At 41.9% G+C, this 19307-nt stretch overlaps 1 protein-coding gene across 1 annotated transcript in view; it reads left to right on the top strand.

Annotated features, from left to right (window-relative positions):
- The window catches only part of CACHD1 (cache domain containing 1), a 92704-nt gene that overhangs the window by 35046 nt on the left and 38351 nt on the right, over positions 1-19307 (top strand). Inside the window, exons 3-4 of the mRNA XM_066325348.1 lie at positions 2788-2936; positions 14424-14530. Coding sequence (XP_066181445.1) covers positions 2788-2936; positions 14424-14530 — 256 coding nt within the window. The remainder of the gene's footprint in view (positions 1-2787; positions 2937-14423; positions 14531-19307) is intronic.

The raw sequence follows: 19307 nt of genomic DNA, 5'->3' as shown, positions 1-19307 counted from the left end.
GGGCAGGGAATGGTCTCTGGAGCTCTGGGAGGTTTCAGATCCCTCGTTGCTGACACACACTTGACTCCCTGCCCCGACCGAGGCGCTGGATCCCGTTTCAGAGAAATAACGGAATGACTTTGAGCCATTCAGAGGGTTTGTGTTTTTTTTTTTCCATGGGAGATGCAGTTTGGGAACAAAGCATTTGCTTTTTGTCAGCTTCTGAAGTACAGGATCTTCTGAAAAACAGATTTGTCAGATCTTCAGACTCGGCACAGCAGGGTGAAATTCAAAGGCTGTGGGGTGCTTTTATCGTTCAACCTAGAAGGTGAAAACTCATCAACACCGAACCCTTGGCTTGTACAGCATTCATTTATCAGAGAGCAGCCCTGATTCCAAACCAGAGGCCTTTTGTTCTGGGGCCCTGTGATGGTTTTATGACTGCTAATGATGCTCAGCAAACTTCAGCTCTCTCCTCTCTCCCTGATTTCTGGTAGGGAGACCAGGAGAGAAATCTCAGATTCGAATATCTGGTTTTACCTTGGCATTTCAGTTGCCCAGATTGAGAGGAGAACTTTGTACCCACCAAATCTAAGTGCTTTTGATTTAGGTAACTTGGCTTGTGTTTGTTTGAGACCCTCCAGGAGAATCCACTTCGAAAGAACCACATCTGAGGGGTACAGCCGGACAAAAAGAGAGTTTACTGGAAACCAGAAAAGGATCCCCCCCAACCTCTTATTATCTTAACAACTGGGAGCAATTTAATAGTGCTGGATGTCTAACATGGAGGAGCCCATTAGCAGTCCTCTGGTGCCTTGGCAATAAATCATTCCACAGAACTAATTAGGTGTAATTCTGCAAGTCATTTGAGCGGGGTCCCATTAAACCTGTGCTCCTTGGAGACCTGTCACGGAGCCTCAGCATTCCCTGGGAACAATGCAGGCAGAGCAGTGCTGTTACAGCAGCAAGGGCCTCCTTCCTCCCAGAACCAAGTAAATCATGACAAAATGGCCTGTTGGTAAGAGTTAGGAGAGACATTTGTTAGTGCAGGGGATCTGGAAAGACCAGGGCTGTTTCCCAGCATGCAAAAGCAGGAGTGCTGTTAACTCATCCCTGTAGGGTTTGGGGTGTGCAGGGAGCAGGAGAGAGGAGTGCAGTGGATTGAGGAGTTGATTTAGCTCTGGAGAAGCTTGCAGAAATGCAAAACAGTATTTCTGATCATTCAACACCTCTGTCTATTGCTTAGAGATGGTTCTTTTATTTGGGATGTGTCTGGCTGATGATTCAATATGTAATTGGTCGCTGTGAGAAGGATGCAGAATATGCAGAGCAAAAAAAAAAAAAAAAGCCTGATCCATTTCATCAATTCCTCCCTCCCTTTGATGAAAGACCAGGAGTGAAAGTCTCAGTAAATGTTCCTTGTAAAACCTGATGTCTCCTGGTAACTGTGTTTACTGTCACATTTGCTCCAGGAGCAGCCACAGATTTTTCCTTTCCCGTTTTCCCTGGCAGTCGTTAGTCAGTGAAACGCCTAATGAAGGGACACAGCTGAGCTCTTGTGTGACAGCACAGTCACTGCAGCAGCCTGGGACGTGTCCCAGCAGGCTCAGCCCTTCCCAGTGCCTGGAATCTGCCTGGCATGGACAGGGCAGAGGTGCCACAGGCACCACCAGCCCTCAAATCACACCAGCTTGGAAGTATTTCCCGGCAAAATAATCATTCATTTCATTTTCATTCTTTTTTTTTCAGAAGCATGTAAAAAGAAGGGCTGAGGTACCCAATTTGCTGTTTCCAAAGTGAGGTGCCCTAATTTTTTTTAATGGTCTGAGAATTGCATGGGAGGGGCCGCAACCTGTTTGTTTTCACTTTCTGAAAGGAGCCAAATTGGCTCTTACAAATCACGGTGTAACCTCTAAACCTTGACCTGATTTATAAGGAGTCCCTTCCTTAGAGGGACCTCTGACAACAAAAGGCTTCAAGGGGGAATTCCACTGGTGCCAGGCTTTTGTCATTATTTTCTTGCTGCTGTATTGTAAGATCAATTAGAGATTTTTCAGTTTGTAGTTGGAGCTGTGGGTTGTGAGCGAGCTTCAGATCGATGAGGAAAATCACCCAGGCACTGCTCAGCCTGCTGAGCCTCCCAGGAAAGCAGCAGGGAAAAGCAAAAATCTGGGATGCCTTATTTTGCCCAAATCTCCAGGAGAGAAGAGGTGAAATCCTTCTGCACAGCTCCCCCCCGATGAAGAGGCTGCTGAGGAACAGAGAAATATTCAATGCACTATTTGGGGTTATTTGGGTTCCTTGGAACCTGAGGTTGCTCCCATCAGCAGGAGGTTTGCTGGTGGCTCTTTGCTCCTGGAGCAATAGGTTCTGTGTAGGTGAAGACATCTCTAACACCATTACTTGGGCTTTCCTGAAGTGTCCGTGTGTAGAACTGCAATGAATTGACTCGTGGCCTGGTTTGTTCTCCATCACACCCTTGTCAGGCCTTGGAGGAAGCCTCAGTGCCACATGCAGCTGTCAGTTCTCAGTGAAAGGGAAGCTTATGCAATGGAAATCACACTTTTCACACATGCAAAGCTCTGTTGAAGCACCCATTGCAGGATGGTAAATTTATTTTATTTTCTTGTATAATCTCCTTGCTGCAGCCAGTATTAATTACTCGACTTCTTGCTTTAGCCACCAAAATAAAACCACAATGTGCAAATCAGAAAAATTGTCTTTAACACAGGTTTAAATTGCTTGTTAAGGCATGGAGTAATACAGAGAAACTGGATTGATTTTAAACTTTCTTATGCTTTTTTTCAGTTGGCAAAAAAAATCCGTGAGAAATTCAACCGTTACTTGGACGTTGTGAATCGGAACAAGCAGGTGGTGGAGGCTTCATACACTGCTCACCTCACCTCACCCCTGACTGCCATCCAGGACTGCTGCACCATCCCACCATCCATGATGGAGTGAGTATGAAATTCTGGAATTCCTCATGCTGGCCTTGAGTCTGTGGAAAATAATGAAGGTTTCTTTGAAAAACAGCCTGAGTTTTCTGCTGCTTGGGATAAAAACGGAGAAGGCACAACTCCAAAGGTGCCTCTTATCTTGTCCTCATCTTCTTTTACAATTCTCCCACACCAGAGTTTAATGATGGGCTTTAAGCAAGAGCTGGGAATCAGCTGGAAGCAATAAAGGAAGAAAGTTTGTTCACAGTGTTCTATACAAAAAGAGTCTGTCTAGATCCAAGACTCCGTTTTTGCACTGGGACACTGCTTGCCCTGAATAACTCTCCTCAGGCTGGTCATGGGACCTTTTTCTCTCCTTTGAAGTAACCAAAATCACGAGTTGGTCAGTCCATCACATGCCAGCAGCACTGTGTTCCAGTTTAATCAGCTTGACGTGCTGCTGTTTGATAGCAGAGGTTTCGTGAGATCCAGTCCATTGCTTGGAAACTGGATTTGTTCGTATTCAGCTTGGTTTGGTTGTAAATGCAGGAGTTTTGGGTAGGCTAAATCCAGCCAGTTGGTTGTCTTTAATCTTTTCTGTTGTGCTGCATATTTGCAGAAATTTCTTTGGGTTTTCTAACTGTAGAGATGTGTGTTAGAAGCTCTGATTTTTTTCTGATAGAGTAATTTTCTTGAAACGCTGAATATAATAAACATTTACTTCCACGTGAGTTTGAAAAGAACAAGAGTAACTTTCTATTTATGCAAACCCTGATTACAGACTGATTTTTATTGTTTATATCTCAGTCTGATTTAAAAACATTTGAGAGGAAGAAAGGTAATTTTGGTCCTCAGGTGACTCCAAGGGCACAGGTTTGGAGGTCTCTGTGCAGTTCCTGCCTGTGGAAAGTGCTGGCACATCCAGGCTGTTGGCAGCGTGGACAAAAGGCTCAGGAAGTCTTTGAGGATGAAAACCTTTCTGCCCTCTGATCACAAAATCCATGCAGGAATCACCAGGCAGCAGGAACACCTTCCAAGCAAGGGCTGAGGGCAGGGAGAGATGGGATTTATCCCCCTCCCCTTGTCACTGTGGCCTCATTTTTCATTAAAAAGAGAAGTCTGCTTTTAGTCTGGAAACTTTAGTGAACTCCTCTTCACTTTGTCCTCCAAAATTATGTAACTTGGAAGTCCTTTAGAAATTTCTTTACCTGTGGTGAACTTGCAAAAGAATAATTCGCAGGAAGTGGTTTAAAACACAAAACAGCTGGCAAAGCAGAGGGCTGAATTTGCTGTTTGCACAGCTCCTCATGCAGACTCCACAATGTGATTCTCATTATTTAGTTAACTTAGATCAATAATTAAATGGTTCCCAGATCAGTTTTATCAGCTGCAGGGTGTTCTGGACCTTGGTGAGGCCTGGTTGAGGCTTATCTGACCATTGGACCCAGTGCTGTCTGTAGGAAATCATCTGCAAGGCAAAAAAAATAATGTAAAAATGTGTTTTCTGTTTGAAACTTCCAAGTTTTAGCTCCATGCTTTGTTAATTGCATGATTTGTCAAAATGCTTCAGCCATCATTTCAGTTTTTCTGCCTTTTCTGCCTCTCCCATCTGCTGCTCTTCCTTTCATTTTCCTTCCCTGTGGCATCACCTTTCTGGGAGATCCCTCATTGTGGTTAAAATATCTGGAAAGAAGCTGATTCACCTGGATATTGTGATCATACTTTGAATTCTTCCATGTTTAATTCATGGCTAACTGGGCCTGCACTTGCAGGATGTTAAACTGGATGTGCTGCTGCTGCTGGCAGCTTATCCTTGGTGTTTAAAATGTTTAATGTTGGTGTTAAAGCAACAAGAATTACAATTTTTTGGTTAAAGTATTTATTAACTGCTGTTGCAGAAGAGGTCACGTGGAAAAGACCCAAATTTGTCTGTGAAAATCACGTTTTCCATGAGGTCCTTTGCCTTGGGTTGTGCCTTGGCCGTGCCTCAGTCCTGAGGGTTTTGTTGTGGAGGGTTGTGAAATGTTTGTGTTACAACTCCTGAACTCTGTGTGCTCTTTTTCTCATGTGGCCTCTTAATTTCAGCAAACATCTGAGGCAAGAACAGTGTCAGAAGTGCGTTATCTTCAGTGTATTTTTACTTATTTTTAGATAGGTTTGGAAGTTTTCCCCACAGCGTTTAAGGCTGTTTATCACGTGGTGTTCGGCCTCTTATTGTCCAACTGATTGACGTTGAGTTGGGAATGCTGCAAGGTTTTTTTTGGGGGAAAAATTAACTTGGAAAGGACTAACTATTCTGTAGGGAAAGGATTTTAAAATTATTATTATTATTAATTTTTTAAATGGATTGCTGACTTCAGTTACCATTACCATTTGCAAAATTATCCATGAGTTTGCTTGATGATTTCTCCTGAAAATCCAAGCATTGCTTGGGATAAACTGTGAGACTTCCACACCTGGTGACTATAAATAAATGATAGAAAACAGCACCTAACAAAGCACAAACTGGGTTAGAAAATGAACCTGGCATTTAAATTGGTTGTTTAATGAGTAGTGAGATAGGACAGGGAAAGCTATATTTATTTTATTGCCATTACATGGTGTTGGCTCTGGCAGTGAGGAGCCCAAAAGAGTGATTTTCCACATGATTCCAGTCTGGATAAAAAAATCCCAGCCTGACTGTGCTTTTGGTTGCTGTTTTGTGCCCCAAATATTCCAGTTTCACTGGTGTAAGACCAGCAGTTGTGTGTTTGTGCCCCCCTCCAAGCCAAGGTTGTGCAATGGAACTGCCTTGGTTTGGAAAGTGGTGAAAAGAAAGAAATTGGGATATGCAAACCCAGCTGGATGAGGCAGCACAGTCAGTGGCTATCGAGTGGTTTTGGCAAGGCCTTAATCCAACAAACATTTCCTGATAAAATTACACTCAGCTGCTTTGCCAAAGGCTCTAAAAGTGCTTGGGCACGGGGAAATGATCCCACGCCTAAATCCGTGTGCAGGCACTGCTGAGGAAGGGTGAGCAGCGCAGGGACTCGTGTTCCCCTCTGGTTTTTGATGATGCTTTCTGCAGATATCCAGCTCCCACGTGCTTGGTGTGGAAATTGGTGCCTCCCTGCTGGAGCCCTGGGCACTGGGAATTCCATCCTTTCTGTGCTCACAGGCACTGACCCCCAGCAAACACTGCACTGACCTGAGCCCGTGGAAAAGGCTCCAAAATTGAGTGACAGCCCTGGGACTGTGGGTGTGGGGTTAAATAGAAGTGTGTGACAGCACAGGGTGGGAAACTCAGAGTTTAAGGGTTTAGAATACAGTAATATTGATATAAAGTAAGATGGAGGATTTATGGCAGAGGCTGAGTCTTCCTTTTTCACCTTCTCCTTCGTGGCTTTGGTTGTGGTTTTGTAATTGGGTAGAAAAATCCCCATTGTGGGCCAGGGGTGGTTGGTTATTGGGTTAAAAGTAAAAATAATTGAGGTGTCATTTTTTAATTGCACAGTTTACCCCTAAAAGGCCTTGTAGAGAGAGAGAGATGGGGCTCCATTTTCACTCCGTTAGCTCCAAGTGCTGCAGAACTCACGGTGTGTGAGACTGTAATGTAGATAAGGATTAATAAACTTCTGAGTTCGAACAAGAAATTCCATCCTGAGCATTTAATCCTGACCCCGGCAAAAAGAAGATAAAACCCAACACCTGCCCAAGCATCCAGGCTGTGTTTGTGGCCCTGGGGTCAGAGCCTGGGGACCAGGGAGCAGCTCCTTTTCCCAGGCACTGGGGAAGTGCCCGGAGCACTTGGGGAAGGAGCTGCTCCGAGCACACAGAGTTAATGTGGGTAAAGTTCATGTGGGTAAAGTGCTCTGGGCTCTTTGCAAACTGATGGGAGATAAGGAAAATGGATGTCAAGTGACATCTTCTAATCTTGAGAGAAATCCCTGCTGGAAAAATGAGCCTTTTGGGTTTCCTCACCAGCTCAGGCTGCTGAATGAGCCATGGGCAATGGATTTTGTGCTGTCTCCAGACATTCCCTGTCACGATGGAATTGGGTGCTGATTTACCAGACAATGTTTAATTAAAGTGTCTTTCTCCTGAAGAGGATAAATACCTTTGTGTACAAGCTGGAGTCTCCTGGTTTTTATGCCTGAAAGGCCTCAGCAGATATTGAGGAAATCTTGGATCTGGAATGGGTTGATGGAGCAGCAAGAAGGGAGGGAAAGAATAAGCACAATTTGTTTATCAAAGGCCCTGAGTACCTGCAGTGGGAACTTCTGGGAAATATGTCAGTTGTGAGAATTGTCTGAATAGGGATTTAAGATTGGAGTTTTGGGAAGCAGATTTGGAAGCATTAGAGGGTTTCTACAATGATCTGACTTGGGAGTGATGACTGGAATAACTGTATTCATAGAGATGTTGCTGGCCTGGATGGCAACAGACAGATAAAGAAGTGGTTTATATTGAATATTTGCAGATGAAAGGAAATCAAACTCCTTCCACTCTAAGAATAAACTGGATGTGTGTGTAATGTTTGCATATTTGTCTTCTGTGCGTTACACAAAATGCCTTTTTCTGGAGAAATTGTGATTGGTTCTCTCCTGATGTTCTGGAGACTTCCAGAAGTGGCTTTATACAGTTCCAGTTGGCCAGGGAAGTTGGTTGTGTTAGAGGCCACAGAGAACCTGCCAGTGGTTTCTCAACACAGCGATGGCTGCAGTAGGATCACCTTCCAGAAAAAAAGAAAAAAATGTTACTCAGATGCATTTGTGAGCTCTTCCTGCAGCTTTTCCGACAAAAACCAGATGATGCTTTTAAAGGGAGACAAGAAGTCTCCCCTGAACTAAGCTTGACCCTCCTCTCAGCCCAGTTTTAAGAGCAAACACTCTTGATGTGCTTCAGCATTCCGTGTCCGGGTGTCTGGGAGAGGAGGGAAGTGCAGTTCCCTTGGGATGGAGCAGGAGAGAGTGACAGCTCCAGGAAACTGCCCCGAGTGTCCCTCACTGCACCTCCTTGTTGAGCATGGATCCCTTTGCTGCTGGAATCATCCCTCTTCCACCCTGGAGACCACGAATGGATTGATTTCGCTGCTGGCTGTTCATGGGGAGTTGCCCCAGGTCTCCGAAATCCATCTGTTCAGGGGCACTGGTGTTCATTAATGCTCCCACTCTGGCTGCCTTGCAAGGCAGCTGGAAATCTGGTTTTGCTCTTTATTTAACTATGCTGATAAGAGCTTAGGGAATGCGTTTATCCAAATTTGTGGAAGGAGCCGGAATGGAGAAATATTTGTTGGTAAAACACCCTACTTGGCAGTGGTGCATTGCAAACATGAATGGAGCTGTTTGAATAAGGGAGTTTACAAACCTCTATTTGAAAATCATTTACTCCCTGACTGTGATACTGCCTTCAGAAGTGGTCTGGTTTTTGCTTTTTTTTTTTTCTTTTTTTTTTTTTCCTTTTTTTTTTTAACAGATGGTTAAATATTTGCTAATGCAGTTCAATTTTATCACAGCTCTTTCTGTGTTTATTTTTCCTCTCTGGAGCAGTTAAGTGGGAGATAACGGGAATCCCATTCAGTTCCTTGGGTTGCTGCAATATCTGAAGAGCTGCGCTTGCAGAGGAGGAGTGGGGAGGCCACAATAAATCAAATTTAACATGTATTTGCTGTTCTGACAGAGTTTCAGGCTGCAGTAAAGCCCAGGGGATTCTAGGAGATGTAGGGACTGTACACAATCCTGAGCTTGGCAGCTTTTGTCCATAAAGTGCAGCAGGTATTTAGGAAATTCCTCTCCTGGGCTCTTGCTTTTACTTCTAATGTGGCTAAATTCCTCGTGAAAAAAATGGGGCTTGGAATAGAAATGCCTGGTGAAAAAGTGAGGTTGGGAGTAGTTTGTGTTCCTGGGTTGAATCCTCCTTCCAGTAATCCATTCTCTTTACATCTTGAGAGCAGCTATACTGGGATTTTTTAAGAATTCTTGAAATAATGAGAACAACTTTGGTGCCTTGCCAGAAGAAATTGTGTAACTGAGCCATCAGTAGCTTTTTTGTTGTTGTTGTTGTTGTTGCTGCTGTTGAATTTATTCATAAAAACATTGTTTTCCAGCCTTCTGTTTCGATACAGTGGGAACCCTATGTTTAAGTATTTATGTAAAATATGAATTAAAATCTTGCCTTGCAATCAAGCAAACAAGGCCTAGCTGGGAATTTCAAAGGCAACGCCGAATTTTGAGCGCACTTATGTAATTTCATTTGCATATTAATGTCAGCTTGAATTTGTATGAACGGCGAGAAAAGGGGGAAAAAAAAAAGAATATTAAAAGAATACTAAGCCCCGAGCAGCTGCTCGAGTGCCATTTTTATCCATCCACAGCTCCCTCGTTTCCCCCCCTCAACTCCAAACCCACCAAAAGAAGTTGATTTACGCTGGAAATTTCAGGCCGAGCACAATCCAATTGGAGCTCGCTCCAGAGCGCCGTTTTTGATGTCAGATTCAAAGCCTCCTGCAAATTTCATTTTATCTCCTCCGCTCGCCCATCTCTCCCGCTCGTAAATCCTGTTGAAGGAGAATAAAAATGAGCGGGGGCCTGATGGGAATTTTGGTGTGTGAAGTTCAAAGCGGTTTTTTTGCACATCAGAGGCAACGTCAGTCAAGGCAGATCTGGGGGAGGCGGGAGGGGAGAGCGGAGCTCCACAGGGACAGGATCAAAGTGGGAGCTCTGTTTGCTCCCCGGGGATGCAGCTTCCATCCCTTCTTCATTAAAGGGGATCCAGGAGGAAGAGAGGGAGGGCAGGGAGAAAAAAGGGGGGATGGAGGGTGAAGGAAGCTGTCTTGGAAGGGCATCTCCGCCGGTGTCGGCGTTAAATCCTTTGGGAAAAAAAGAGCACCCCAAAATTGTGTCATACTAATTTTGGTGTGGGGGTTTTTAGTGAGGGTTTTCTAAGTCACCTGGATCGTTTTGGGTGGGATCTCAAAGAGGTTTTTGTCCACCTTGTGCTCCTGGAAAAAGTGGGAGGCACTAGTGAAAATAAAGGGAGACATTGGTGAAAGTCAGGGGAGGCACCAGTGAAAAATTTAAGGAGACGCAGGTAAGAATTCAGGAAAACACTGATAAAAATTTGGTGAGGGTTCTGGAGGATTTTCTAAGTCACCTGGATCGTTTTGGGTGGGATCTCAGAGAGGTTTTTGTCCACCTTGTGCGCCTGGCGGAAGTGGGAGACACCGCTGAAAATCGAGACATCGGTTAAAGTGAAGGGAGGCACTGGTAAAAAATGTAGGGAGACATAGGTAAGAATTCAGGAAAACACTGGTAAAAAATTTGGTGAGGATTCTAGAGGGTTTTATAAGTGTTGTCACCTGGAACTTTTTGGGTGAAATCTCAAGAGAATTTTACCCACCTTGTGCTCCTGGCAAAAGTGGGAGACACTGGTGAAAATCAAGGGAGGCACTGATAAAAATTTAGGGGCATACTGGTGAACAGTTAAGGGAGGCACTGGTAAAAATTTAGGGAGACAGGTAAGAATTTAGTAAAACACAGTTAAGAATTTAGGAAAACACTGGTAAAAATTTGGTGAAGATTCTGGAGGGTTTTCTAAGTCACCTGGATCGTTTTGGGTGGAATCTCAAAGAGGTTTTTGTCCACCTTGTGCTCCTGGCAAAAGTGGGAGACACTGGTAAACATCAAAGGAGGCTTTGAAAATTAAGAGATGCACTGGTAAAAATTTAGGGAGATACTGGTAGAAAACAAAGGGAGACACTGATAAAAATTTAGGGAGACACAGGTAAGAATTTAGGAAAAACACTGGTAAAAATTTAGGGAGACACTGGTAAAAATTGTCTCTTCTGTGCAGAGAAAAGGGGCTGATCAACGCTTGTCTTCAATTGTTAAAACACAAATATTTTTGGTGTTTTAATTTCTTCCAAAGTGAGTGATGGGAAGGTCTGTACACAGTTTGAAACTTGAGTGAGAAATGTGCAAGGTATAAACATGGTAGGAAAGGTAAAACCAAGATTTACAGCTAAGAATTCCAAACCTTGGTTAGTGCTGGGGCTTTGGTTTTAATTGTGGTTTTAATGGGGAAGATGCTTAAATATATATTATATTATATTATATTATATTATATTATATTATATTATATTATATTATATTATATTAAGTAAATAATATAATGTTTAAATGCATTCTGAATTAAATTTAGAAGCACGTGGAAAATTCTCCAGTGTCATTAAAATGGTGACAAATATTGGGATGTAGATTTGCCACGGTGCTGCCCGTTCCTGGTCCTGATTTTCAGCTGTGGTGGGAGTTGCTCTCTTCTCCAGGCCTTTGGGCCATGGAACCAAAACCACTCCGTTGCAAGGTGCAAAAAGTCGATTTTAAGGCAAAGCAGCACCTGAAAAGAGATTTGAGGCAGACATCCCACCTAACCCAGTCTGGGGCAGCCTTTGCTCAAGGCTGGCAGGTCTGGTCTTTAATTTGTGGGATTTCAAACATTTCCTCATCTTTTATTTATGCTTTTTTCCCCATTAACTGTATTACCTTTTTGCTGTAAGAAGGAGGAATGGGATTGGAGGGCAGGAATTTTTTTTTGTTTGTTTGTTTCCTTCTTCAGCTCTGCTGCAGATTATTTAGGTGTCCACAAATTCATCTTCCTGGTGGGTAGCTAACAGTGGCTTCCTGAGAAGAGCTGAGGCCTTGGATGATTCTTGGAGCACGTTGAAGCATTTTAATGCAATAAATGAATAATGTTGGTTGCTAACAAGGCATCTCCTTGCCGTCACTAATAGATTTTGATGGGAGCTCTGGGACAATCTTTACATCCTGAAAAGTCATTATTTTTCACTGTGGGGTTGTTCTTGAGCCTTGCTCGGAAATATTTCTTTAGGATGGAGACGTTTAATGTGCAGGTTTTTGGGTTTGCCCCAAGATAAACGCGGTTTTTGTGGAACCCATCCGTTATCAATCAACCTCAGGCTGGAGATCCTTCAGCCAACAACAAAAAAAAAATGAACAACAGTTTTTGCTCTCTTGGAAAGAGCTGTGATTTTTTTTTTTTTTGAAGTGGTTACGTTTTAAGGGTGATAAGAAAAACCACAGCGTTCATCCAAAGGGCTGCGTTCCTGGGAAATGTCTTTTCCTCAGAGTGGGGAAATTCTCCGGGAGGAGGCTGCCAGTGATGTCAGCAAACAGCTCCAGGTTTGGCTGCCTTGGGTCTGTCAGAACATCCCAGCCTCATCTCCCAGCCTGGGGCTGGCCACGGGGACACCCTTTGTGTCCGTCTGTCTGTCCCCATTTCTGCTCCTGGCTGTGCAGAGCCAGGACAGTGCAGGAGATGAAGGGACCTGGGACAAGGAGTGAGTGACAGGACAAGGGCAGGGTGGCTTCAGGGCAAAGGAGGGCAGGGATAGGTGGGAAATTGGGAAGAAATTCCTGGCTGGGAATGATGTGGGCAGGCCCTGGAAGGGATTTCCCAGAGAAGCTGCCCCTGGATCCCTGGAATTGTCCTGGACAGGGCTTGGAGCAGCCTGAGATAATGGAAGGTGTTGGGGTGGAATGGGATCAGTTTTGAGGTCCCTTCCAACCCTCCTTTGATCCCATAATCATCTTTTCATGCATCTTTTTTTTGGTTTTCCAGATTTGATGGGAATTTCAACACCAGTCTTTTAGTATTAATAATTATTTACACTGAAACATTAAAAGGTTGTGTTTCCATTGCAAATGTAGGTTTAATAAATGTTTAATTGCTGGTCCTTTTGTTGTCCTTCCATATCTGATGGGAATTTCAATTCTGTGTTATTATAAATAATAGTATTTACATATATATTTCCAATTCTTACTCCAATATTTCCATATATATTCCAATAACAAATATTTCCAGATTTGATGGGAATTTCAACACCAACCTCTTAACAGTTACTTACATTGAAACATTAAAAAACTGTGTTTTCATTGTAAATGTAGGTTTAATAAATAATGTTTGATTGCTGATGCTCTTGTTGTCCTTCCATATCTGATGGGAATTTCAACTCTGTGTTATTATAAATAGTAATATTTACATACATATTTCCAGTTCTTATTCCCATATTTCAATATATATTCCAATTACAAATATTTCCAGATTTGATGGGAATTTTAACACCAACCTCTTAATAGTTATTTACACTGAAACACAGAAAAGTTGTATTTCCATTGTAAATATAGGTTTAATAAATAATGTTTGATTGCTGATGCTCTTGTCCTTCCATATCTGATGGGAATTTCAACTCTGTGTTATTATAAATAATATTTACACTGAAATATTAAAACATTGTGTTTCCATTGCAAATGTAGGTTTAATAAATAATGTTTGATTGCTGGTCCTCTTGTTGTCCTTCCATATCTGATGGGATTTTCAACTCTGTGTTACTATAAATAATTATTTACACTGAAATACTAAAAAGCTGTGTTTCTGTTGTAAATGTAGGTTTAATAAATAATATTTGATTGCTGATGCTGTCGTTGCCTTTCCAGGTCTGATGGGAATTTCAATACACCAATCTTTTACTATTAATAGTTATTTACACTGAAACATTAAAGAGTTGTGTTTCCATTGCAAATGTAGGTTTAATAAATAATGTTTGATTGCTGATGCTCTTGTCCTTCCATATCTGATGGGAATTTCAACTCTGTGTTATTATAAATAGTAATATTTACATACATATTTCCAGTTCTTATTCCCATATTTCAATATATATTCCAATTACAAATATTTCCAGATTTGATGGGAATTTTAACACCAACCTCTTAATAGTTATTTACACTGAAACACAGAAAAGTTGTATTTCCATTGTAAATATAGGTTTAATAAATAATGTTTGATTGCTGATGCTCTTGTCCTTCCATATCTGATGGGAATTTCAACTCTGTGTTATTATAAATAATATTTACACTGAAATATTAAAACATTGTGTTTCCATTGCAAATGTAGGTTTAATAAATAATGTTTGATTGCTGGTCCTCTTGTTGTCCTTCCATATCTGATGGGATTTTCAACTCTGTGTTACTATAAATAATTATTTACACTGAAATCCTAAAAAGCTGTGTTTCTGTTGTAAATGTAGGTTTAATAAATAATATTTGATTGCTGATGCTGTTGTTGCCTTTCCAGATCTGATGGGAATTTCAATACACCAATCTTTTACTATTAATAGTTATTTACACTGAAACATTAAAGAGTTGGGTTTCCATTGCAAATGTAGGTTTAATAAATAATGTTTGATTGCTGATGCTCTTGTCCTTCCGTATCTGATGGGAATTTCAACTCTGTGTTATTATAAATAGTAATATTTACATATATATTTCCAATTCTTATTCTCATATTTCCATATATATTCCAATTACAAATATTTCCAGATTCGATGGGAATTTCAACCCCAGTGTCTCCCTATTAACAGTTATTTCCATTGAAGTATTAAAAACCTGTCTTTCCATTGCAAATGTAGGTTTAATAAATAATATTTGGCTGCTGATCCTGTCATTGCCTTTCCAGATTTGATGGGAATTTCAACACCAACGTTTCCAGGACCATCAGCTGTGATAGACTCTCAACCACTGTCAACAGCAGAGCCTTCAATCCTGGACGTGACTTAAATTCTGGTGAGCAGCACAGTTCTACTTTGGGGTGGTTTTTTTTTTTTTGGTGTTTTTTTTTTTTTTCCTTCTGTTGTAGGGTTTTTTTCCCCCCATTAGACTCCAACATTTCCTTGGCACAGAGAATTTGCATTGATTGCCATAGCAACAAGCTTTTATTTCTCCTTGCAAGTGTCACCCTGCTCTTAATTTGAGATTTTCATGATTGAAAGCTGATAGCTAAAGTAATGCCCTTAGTCTAAGTACTTTATAAAAATGTCAGGAAGATTTGATTCCAGCCTACCGTGGATAATTTTGTTGTGGTTTCTGCACTTTTTATTTCTTCCTTTTCATTTTTTTTTTTTTCTCCCCAAGGTTTTTCTCCTTCCTAGGCCTGTCTGCTTTGGCATCAGCAGTGTCAGCTGCTGCAGGGGCCACACAGGGAAGTTTCTCTGATCTTCTTAGCTGAGTTCAGCTCATGTGATATGCAAAAACTACCAAATATGAGGGCATCTTAAAATATTTCCTTTTTTGTCTTGTCAGGGCATTTTTTTCCGACACGTTTAAGGACTTAGAAATGTGCTTAGAACCAAAATACACACGACTTATCCCTGAAAAATTCAGCTTTTGGGCCTCTGGTGCAGCAAGGTTTTCTTCTTTATTTTGCATCCTAATCAGTGTGGATTAATACAGGGATTTCAGCTGGGTTTAGTCAGACTTTGGTCCAGCTGTTCCATCTGACTTTTCAACCTTTTATGGTGCTCAGTGTTGTAAATTGGAGACCATTAATAGACTTTCTGGTTGTGGATTTCATTTTGGGGAGATGGTGTTTGTTCATTCTTTTGGGGAATAAGGCAGACGTGGGATTCATTTTATTTTATTTTCATTTCCAGAGGTCTTTTGAAATAAAAGGCTGATTTATTTTATTAACTGGACTGATGAAGTGGCAGCCCTGCCATTCCACCCTCGCCATCTCACAACAAATAGGAGGATAAAAACCCCAAATTTTTATAAACTCCTTTATTGTTTCTCTTCTTATAGCTTTGCTTTCTGGATTTCTAATTAAATATAAAAATGAGCAGTCCCCATAGATTCTTTTCCATCCCATCCATTGTATCCCACATCTTGGATGCAGGTGCTGGCCAGGCTGATTCCCTGACATGCCATGATTTGTGTGGTGTTTTCCATCCCAAGGCACTCTTTGTGCACTCACTGTGATTTGCTGGGCTTTGTTTTACTCATCTCTTTATTAAAAAAAACAAACAAACAAAAAAAAAAACCCAAACAACTCATTAAAATCATGTTTAAATCGCATGCAGTTGTTAATTAATCAGAATCATTTTGGAAGGCAAGTGTAGAGTCACTGCTGTAAGAGCAAAGCATAGAATGAATCACTCCATGGTTTTTAATTAAATTAAAATCTTTTTCTACTGCAGAAGTTGGGGGTTAAAAAAGTATTTAAGAAATAGTCCTTATTTTTGAGTGAGGAAAAGCAAATAAACTGCAGTTTCTTGTAAACATAATTTAAATTTCTGGTTTGAATTCTCAGAGGAATAAAGTGAGTGGGTGTTCACGGTTCCTGCTGTCCTGGCTCAGCAGCGAGGCTCAAGTGCCTCCTCTTCCCTTGCCTCTGGCTTGAAAGATTCCTGATGAAAGGAGAACCTTCAAACCATGGCACTGGCAGGAAAGGGCAGCAGGGGAGGAGAGGGAATTGAGTAAGAAGAGGGATTTATTGACAGCAGACTCTCCTCTGGCTCTCCTTTCACAGAAACAGCCTTGGGGGGAGGTTTTGATTAGGGAGGAAATGTCTGCAAGAGAGAAATGGGATGGAAGGAGTGGATTGAGACAGGAAAACGGGGTGGAAGTGGTTAATCTGAGACGCAAAGGTTGGTACTGGGCACACACCTAGTGAAGAGAGGAGTTTTGTGTAGGGGAGGTCCAGGGAATATCCTTGCTCCTTGTGTTTGAAAGTCTGGGAGGTCAGTCACGGGTGGGGTTGGGTTGGAAGGACCTCAAAGTCCATCCAGTGCCCCCCTGTCATGGCAGAGACATCTCCCAGTATCCCAGGCTGTCCAAACCCTGTCCAGCCTGGCCTGGGACGCTTCAGGGATGGGACAGCCCCAGCTGGGACACTTCCACCTTCCCATCCCTGCTCCTCATCCCTGGTGGTGGAGCTCCAGCACCCCCAGCCCAGCACCAGGGCTCTGAGTGCCCCGTGGGGACATCAGGAGGGTCACAGGGCTCTGGGATAAACTGGGGCTGGGAAACCTTTGGGCTCTTGGTGTTGTGGGTGTTGTGTTCATGGTGTCTGCAGCACTTGGGGCTGTGACTTTCTGTGCCACAAAATCCTTTGTGTGCCCAAAGGAATCCGTGGGCTGGGACAAGAGCTGCCTTGGGATAGGAACGGAGTGTGAAGCAGTTTTGGTCAGAGGGATGGAGTGCTCCCAGCTGAGGAGATGCTGTCACTTTATAAATGGGGTTTAAAAGCACTAATTAGTGTATCTGTGTCTTAAGACTCTTAATTTTATCTTTCTGTGGGACCACTCAGGGCAGAGCCCTTGGTGTGCACAGGAGCCAATTCTCAATGAATCAATCTCACATTAATACTCACATTAAACTATCAATCAGTACATTCAACTAAAACCACCTCTGAAAGAAGACAGTGATCAAATACCAAAAAAAAATTTCCCTAATCCCATAATTTTCTCTTTTTATTTCATTAGTCCTAATTTTTTCTTTCATTAGTCCTAATGCAGAGCTGGGGAGGAATATCTGTTGCACTTTGGGTTTAGGCTCTACTTTTGCCTCACTAATTTTAATGCTTTAAAAACTGTGGGTGTTCTCAGCGTTGTCTTCCTCAATGAGTTTTTCATTTCATTCCAAATGTAAAATGCGAAATTCCCGTGAGTATTCCCCCTTCTCCCACGTGAGTTCTGCAGTTTAAATAATCCTGCCTATAAAAAGCTCCTGGCAAAACATAAATTTCAGCTCTGCTCTGCTCTGCTCGACCTGGAGCTCAGCTCTGGGAATGTTAATGTTGGCCCAGAATAAAAAAGTGGGATCGGAGTGGTGAAGTCGGAGGTGTTGGAAGGGAACAGAATTTGCACCGCAGGCTCCAGCAGAGCCACAGGAACAGAGCCTGGGAGAGCCCTCAGGGGACAGCAACCCCAAATTCCACCCTCAGCAAGGTGTTAAGAAGGGTGATGGACCTCATGAAATGTTCAAATCTGTTTTTTCTACTGTTATTGGATTTTTTTTTTTTGTTAAAATAAACATTGCTCTTAGGGGAGGGAGAAAGAAATAGATGCGTGTTTTCTCAGCTTTAAAAAAATAGCACTTTTAGCACCGTTTTTTTTTTCTTGATATTAGGTGGCTTTTTAATTATTTTTTTTTTTTTTAATGTCTTGGAAAGATTTTGTTTTATCTTAGTTGGAGTTTTTGCATCTGGATTACTTTTAGCCATTACTACAAAATAGATAAGGAGAAAGTCTTTATTCTCCAGATGGAGACAGAGGCTTTGGGCAGTTAGATGAAGAGATCTGTCCACACCACTCTGAATAGTCCTTTATTTATTAAATCTTCCCCAGAGCATTATGTTATCAGATTCCTTTGGAAGTTTTTGGGGGTTTTTTTTGCCTTTTGAATAAACAGGGAACCAGTAAATCTTTCTCCTTCTCGTCCTTCAAAGTGCTGAAATGTCTGTTCCAAGTCAGGCAGCTTTGGCAGGGTCCTGCTCCTCCCCAGAAATATGCAGAGATGGCAGCAAATTGCCCAATAAATTCTGTCTGTTTTATTCGAGGTGTTGATCATTAAAAAATCTTACAATCATAAAATATCTGTAGTTAGAAGAGTCCAGAATGTGGAATGTTCCTTCAATTGCTGAATTTTAAATTGATTTTTTGGCTGAGTTTAAATGGTTGGGAGTTATTTCAGCAGAAGAGTTAATACCCTTCCTTCCAAATCCTGTTCGTGGAGGAATCTGGTCCCATCCCTTAAAATGAAAAGGTTTTTTTACTTTTTTTCCCTTCAGAGTCCTAAGGATTGAGCAGGGCTGTGTCCTGGCTCATGCCACCAGCAGAATGTTAATTGTGGCTGAGCTGCAGAGCTTTTATTCCTGATGACAGCACAGGAGCTGGAATTGGGTTTGACACGGAAAATCCTGGATCAGATCTGTCTGGAGAGTTAGAGGATGTCTTCACTTGTACAATAAACACATTTCTTGGTGCTGTTTCTTCACCCATGAGGGTTTTTAATGGAGGGACTCGTCAGAGGAGAACTGAGAATGTCACTTCCCTGGTTTTTGTGGGATGACATCCGCGGTGGGCAGCTCAGCAGATGTAATGCTAAAGAGGAGGGCTGTAAGAAACCCTTTTATAACGAGCAGTTATGTTCAGTAGTTCCTTTCCCCCCCCGACTGTTTGTGCTGCTCTTTGAAGATTAATTAGTTAATGATTTGGCTGTGCTTTGAAGATGTAAAGTGGTATCTAGAAGTGCTAAGTGTTATCATATCGCATTCCCTTTGAAGTTTTATAAACTCTATCACACAGGGCTTTCTTCCTAAAAGTCCTTTTTGCCTTGTGAGATATTTATAATTAGAGAGAATGATCATTTCAAATGCTGTCATGTTAATACTCCCCAACTTTTCCAGTCTGCAGCAGGATTTGGGGGTCAGATATTGCTGCAGGGGACAGAGGCTTTGGAGTGACCTAAAAATAATAAATATAGGATAAAAAATAATATGAAGTATTCTTTATACCCTTTAAAGTCTTGAGCCTGCTTTGCTCTTCTCCTTACCTCAGAACAG

The sequence above is a fragment of the Sylvia atricapilla genome, chromosome 9, assembly GCF_009819655.1.
Source record: "Sylvia atricapilla isolate bSylAtr1 chromosome 9, bSylAtr1.pri, whole genome shotgun sequence".
In the NCBI taxonomy this organism is placed as follows: Eukaryota; Metazoa; Chordata; class Aves; order Passeriformes; family Sylviidae; genus Sylvia; species Sylvia atricapilla.
This window is presented reverse-complemented; position numbering and strand designations above follow the sequence as displayed.